Genomic DNA, 6,014 nt, shown 5'->3' on the forward strand with positions numbered 1-6,014 from the left:
GAGGGAGAGAGAGACAGAGAGAGAGAGGGAGAGAGAGAGAGATAGAGAGAGAGAAAAATAGAGAGAGAGAGGGAGAGAGAGAGACACAGACAGAGAGATTGGGAGATAGAGGGAGAGAGACACAGAGAGAGAGAGTGAGATAGAGAGAGAGAGACGGAGAGAGTGAGAGAGAGAGATTGGGAGAGAGAGAGAGATTGGGAGAGAGATAGAGAGAGAGGGAGACACAGAGAGAGAGGGAGAGAGATAGAGAGAGAGTGAGAGAGAGACAGAGGGAGATAGAGAGAGAGAGGAGGGATTATATTCTTTCATCTTATTTCCTACTTCGAGGACTTTGTTTACAAACTGGTTCTATGAAGAAATAATTCCACGTCACTGAAGTCAGGAGGCGGCTCTGCGTCACTTCCGTCAGCAGCGCAGAAGAAGAGAATCCGGAAGTGTGGCAGCAGGGAGAGGGATTAGCTGTTAGCACCTTTAGCACCTTCATCACGCAGCTATGCGGCCCCGGAGATAAAGGTGAGTTCACCTGCTCACGCGCGCACCTGCCGACGCTCTGACGTCACGCGGAGTTCCACTAACTCGCGCGGGGAGCCGTTAGTTTGTAGTTTAGCTGACTTCCGGTCCGGCTTAGCATTAGCTGCTTTAGCTTCACGATGAAACAGCTGATACCTGACATCCCACAATGCTTCACTCAGCGACCTGTGTGTGTGTGTGTGTGTGTGTGTGTGTGTGTGTGTGTGTGTGTTACTCTGGGGTGTGTGTGTGTGTGTGTGTGTGTGTGTGTGTGTGTGTGTGTGTGTGTGTGTGTGTGTGTGTGTGTGTGTGTGTGTGTGTGTGTGTGTGTGTGTGTGTTACTCTGGGGGTGTGTGTGTGTGTGTGTGTGTGTGTGTGTGTGTGTGTGTGTGTGTGTGTGTGTGTGTGTGTGTGTGTGTGTGTGTGTGTGTGTGTGTTACTCTGGGGGTGTGTGTGTGTGTGTGTGTGTGTGTGTGTGTGTTACTATGTGTGTTTGTTACTTTGGGGGTGTGTGTGTGTGTGTGTGTGTCTGTGTTACTCACATGTGTGTGTACATGTATTACTGTGTGTGTGTGTTACTCTCTGTGTGGTAGTGTGTGTGTGTGTGTGTGTCTGTGTTACTTACATGTGTTACTGTGTGTGTGTCTGTGTGCACATGTGTTACTGTGTGTGTGTGTGTGTGTGTGTGTGTCTGTGTGACAGGTTTACAGAGGACAGACAGACAGACAGGTCGACAGAGGGGCGACTGTGTCTCAGGTGGTAGAGCGGGTCGGCCGATGATCAAAGGGTTGGAGGTTCGATCCCCGCCCTGTCTCCTGTGTCATGGTTGTTGTGTCCTTGGGCAAGACACTTCACCCACCTTGCCTCGTGTGAATGTCGATAGTTAGCTGCTGCTATCGGTGTATGAATGTGTGTGTGAATGGTAACGTGTAAATGGGAACAGGTCTCCCTTGTAAAAGAGTCTTCGGTCTCAATGGGATTTACCTGTAGAAATAAAGGTTAAAAAAAAAAAAAAAAAAAAAAAAAAAAAAGGACAGACAGACAGGTAGAGGACAGACAGACAGGTCTACTTCTACATAACCTTCAATATGTAGGCTATTGCACATCAACAGACAGCAAGAGGTTTATCCTGCACTTCAAGTATTTTGTTCTCAACAGAAGTAGTAGAGGAAACTGCTGAATGTACCGTGCTGATCTGCTATCACTGATTCACTTCATGTCGGCTAAAACACGTCAGACTGTGAAGCATGAGACGATGAGAGGAGGAGTAAGGATTTATCCTGTTTATTTCCTTCTTTAACATGCACAGCAGCACACAGATCCCAGGAGAAGAACAGTAGCAATACTCTGCTCGTGATGACACGCTGACAGCTGTTAATATCTTAAAACACTTTCAGAAATAACAAACACTGTAACCTTTAGAAACGAACCCCACCGGTCTCCTCACCAGCAGTGTGTAGTATGGAGCCAGGGGTGCGTTCGGATTACACAGTTTATTCAATCGATTCACAGTAACGCATTTAACATTCAGTAACGATAACGCCGTTCTTTTAAATTCCCAACACTGGACATCAGTGTTCTAAGCTCCTCCCCTCTGTGACGTCACAGTGTTCTAAGCTCCTCCCCTCTGTGACGTCACAGTGTTCTAAGCTCCTCCCCTCTGTGATGTCAGTGTTCTAAGCCCCTCCCCTCTGTGACGTCACAGTGTTCTAAGCCCCTCCCCTCTGTGACGTCACAGTGTTCTAAGCTCCTCCCCTCTGTGACGTCACAGTGTTCTAAGCTCCTCCCCTCCGTCTCCAGGTGTGTGACAGGTTCCGGTTGCCATGGCGCTGATCGAGGGCGTAGGGGACGAGGTCACGCTGCTGTTTGGTGTGCTGCTAACGTTAGCCGTGATGCTAGCCGCCTGGATCTCCACACGCACCGCAGACCCCCCCGAGCAGCTGTTCACCCCCGACCACGCCCCCAGCCAGGAGGCCACGCCCCCTGTGACCTCAGAGGGTGATGTCACAGCCGAGGCCACGCCCCCCAGCGGCTCAGAGGGGTTAACAGGGTCAGAGGGGTTAACCCCCCAGCAGAAGGCTGCAGGGGGAGGGGCTAGTGGAGCGGGGGGGGAGGAGCCAGCTGTCACTCAGAGGAACATGATCCTCAGACTCAAGTTCCTCAACGACACGGAGAGAACGGCGCAGGTCCAACCGGGCGACACCATCGGGTACATCAAGAGGTATGTAACCCCCTAACCCCCTAACCCTCTACCTAACCCCCTAACCCTCTAACCCCCTAACCCTATTACCTCTAACCCTCTAACCCTCTAACCCCCTAACCCCCTAACCATCTACCTAACCCCCTAACCCTCTAACCATCTAACCATCTACCTAACCCCCTAACCCCCTAACCCTCTAACCATCTACCTAACCCCCTAACCCTCTAACCATCTAACCATCTACCTAACCCCCTAACCCCCTAACCCTCTAACCATCTAACCATCTACCTAACCCCCTAACCCCCTAACCCTCTAACCATCTACCTAACCCCCTAACCCTCTAACCATCTAACCATCTACCTAACCCCCTAACCCCCTAACCCTCTAACCATCTAACCATCTACCTAACCCCCTAACCCCCTAACCCTCTAACCATCTACCTAACCCCCTAACCCTCTAACCATCTACCTAACCCCCTAACCCTCTAACCATCTACCTAACCCCCTAACCCTCTAACCATCTACCTAACCCTCTAACCATCTACCTAACCCTATTACCTCTAACCCTCTAACCCCCTAACCCTATTACCTCTAACCCTCTAACCATCTACCTAACCCCCTAACCATCTACCTAACCCTCTAACCCTATTACCTCTAACCCTCTAACCATCTACCTAACCCCCTAACCATCTACCTAACCCTCTAACCATCTACCTAACCCCCTAACCATCTACCTAACCCTCTAACCATCTACCTAACCCCCTAACCCCCTAACCATCTACCTAACCCCCTAACCCCCTAACCCTCTAACCATCTACCTAACCCCCTAACCATCTACCTAACCCTCTAACCATCTACCTAACCCCCTAACCCTCTAACCATCTACCTAACCCCCTAACCCTCTAACCATCTACCTAACCCCCTAACCCTAACCCTCTAACCCTCTAACCATCTACCTAACCCCCTAACCCTAACCCTCTAACCCTCTAACCATCTAACCCCCTAACCCTCTAACCCTCTAACCATCTACCTAACCCCCTAACCCCCTAACCCTCTACCTAACCCCCTAACCCTCTAACCATCTACCTAACCCCCTAACCCTCTACCTAACCCCCTAACCCCCTAACCCTCTAACCCTCTAACCCTCTAACCATCTACCTAACCCCCTAACCCTCTAACCATCTACCTAACCCCCTAACCCTCTAACCATCTACCTAACCCTCTAACCATCTACCTAACCCTCTAACCATCTAACCATCTACCTAACCCTCTAACCCTATACCTAGCCCTAACCGGGCGACACCATCGGATACATCAAGAGGTATGTAAAGGGGGTTAGGGTTAGTTCTAACCTCTCTCTCTCTCCCCCTCTCTCATCAGAACCTACTTCTCTCTCTCTCTCTGTCAGGTCTAACCTCTCTCTCTGTTAGTTCTAACCTCTCTCTCGCCCCTCTCTCTCTCTGTTAGTTCTAACCTCTCTCGCCCCTCTCTCTCTCTGTTAGTTCTAACCTCTCTCGCCCCTCTCTCTCCCTGTTAGTTCTAACCTCTCTCGCCCCTCTCTCTCTCTCCAGAACCTACTTCTCTGGCCAGGAGCAGCAGGTGAGGCTGATCTACCAGGGCCAGCTGCTGCATGACGACTCCCAGACGCTGGCCTCGCTGAACCTGGCTAATAACTGTGTGTTGCATTGCCACATCTCGCAGCACGTAGCCCGGGCCGGTGGGGGGGGCGTGGCCCAGGACCAGGTGGCCGTGGCCCTGAACGTGGGCAGCCTGATGGTGCCGCTGCTCGGTCTGATGCTGTCCGTGCTCTGGTACTGCCAGATCCAGTACCGCCAGCTGTTCACCGCGCCCGCCTCCGCCTCGCTGGTGGGCGTCACCATCTTCCTCAGCCTGGCGGCCTTCGGAGTGTACCGCCGCTAAGCTAGCCGCTAAGCTAGCCGCCTCTCTCTCTCTGTGACCTCACAGTCGCTGGACTTTGGAGCGAACGCTGATCGTTGATATTTTGTTTTTCTGTTGCCATGGAGACGCCAGAGTTAACGTGCGGACTTTAATTTGTTGTTTTTTAGCGGCTCGTTGCATCATCATTGTGCCTTTTTACTTTGTAATGTAGTTCCAGGCATTAGACTGGACCCGTCTGTCCAGGCATTAGTCTGGACCCGTCTGTCCAGGCATTAGACTGGACCCGTCTGTCCAGGCATTAGACTGGACCCGTCTGCCTGTAAATTAAACCACAAAGATTCTATTAAATCATTAATTTATTTCAGTGTCTTTCTTTCTGTCTGTTAGTGGAAGGCAGCCCCTGATTGGTTCATGTCAGTGGAAGGCAGCCCCTGATTGGTTCATGTTAGTGGAAGGCAGCCCCTGATTGGTTCATGTTAGTGGAAGGCAGCCCCTGATTGGTTCATGTTAGTGGAAGGCAGCCCCTGATTGGTTCATGTTAGTGGAAGGCAGCCCCTGATTGGTTCATGTTAGTGGAAGGCAGCCCCTGATTCAACGACTAACCTTGTGAGATACGGCAGAGGGGTATACTACGAAGCGAGATTAAGGGCTGAGCGAGGTCTGTTGAGTCTAAAGCCAGAGTTTTCAGTATCACGAAAGGTGGCTCTCTTTCTACCTGGCTAGATCACCGTGGTAACAGAGGCTGCACGGCTAACCTGCTCCGACCAGTTTTTGTTCCAGAGTTTGAGTTTAAATTCGGCTCTTAGAGCGCTGCCCTTTAAGGAAACTACACCTTTAGAAATCCCGCGGACCTGACTATATTGTCTGAGCGATACTTCTCACTGAGTAAACTAGTTAAATCAGTAAACTTATTGATCAGTAAGTTAATGAACGAAACGAAGCCGTGACATTAGGCTTACAGCAGAGTGAACTGTAACATCGCGCTGCGGCTTTTTGCCACATGCATAGTCCTACAGTTATTGATGCAGAAAATGTTAAATAGCCTAGACCTACTGTATGCAGCGCCACTCTATGCTCTCACCTCAAATGATTTTACCTGGCGATCTACACACACTGGCTCTTAATAAAGCGTTCTATAAAATCACAGTTTGCAACATTATTTCACTGTGGGCTTCTTTCTTTTCATCAGTAGCGATTACAGTTGGGACGTGACAGGTGACAGCTGTCACAGTTCGGACATCGCTGCAGACTCGCAGGTTAAGCGTCTCACAGTAGATTCATATTTGTCCGGAAAATACAGACTACAGGTTTTGTATGTAGGCTATTTATTTTAATGGTATTTATAAGATACAAATAAAGGGCTATTAGCCTAAATCAAAATCAAAATTGGATTAATTTTGATGTGG

The 6,014-nt window shown here is 50.0% G+C and overlaps 1 protein-coding gene across 1 annotated transcript; it reads left to right on the forward strand.

Moving 5' to 3' along the window:
- The first annotated feature begins 252 nt into the window (after positions 1-252).
- tmub1 (transmembrane and ubiquitin-like domain containing 1) lies at positions 253-5,810 on the forward strand. The gene is made up of 3 exons (XM_080054913.1): positions 253-513; positions 2,311-2,731; positions 4,281-5,810. The coding sequence occupies exons 2-3, from the start codon at positions 2,334-2,336 to the stop codon at positions 4,627-4,629; spliced, it is 747 nt and encodes a 248-aa protein (XP_079911039.1). The 5' UTR covers positions 253-513; positions 2,311-2,333; the 3' UTR covers positions 4,630-5,810.
- Positions 5,811-6,014: the final 204 nt, after the last annotated feature.

This window comes from Ammodytes marinus (assembly GCF_949987685.1).
Source record: "Ammodytes marinus genome assembly, contig: scaffold_123, whole genome shotgun sequence".
Lineage (NCBI taxonomy): Eukaryota > Metazoa > Chordata > Actinopteri > Uranoscopiformes > Ammodytidae > Ammodytes > Ammodytes marinus.

Excerpts from the sequence above, each read along its gene's own strand:
- tmub1 (XM_080054913.1), top strand. The coding sequence starts at position 2,334 with ATGGCGCTGATCGAGGGCGTAGGGGACGAGGTCACGCTGCTGTTTGGT. Across the intron at positions 2,732-4,280 it reads ACCATCGGGTACATCAAGAG|AACCTACTTCTCTGGCCAGG; the intron begins GTATGTAACCCC and ends CTCTCTCTCCAG.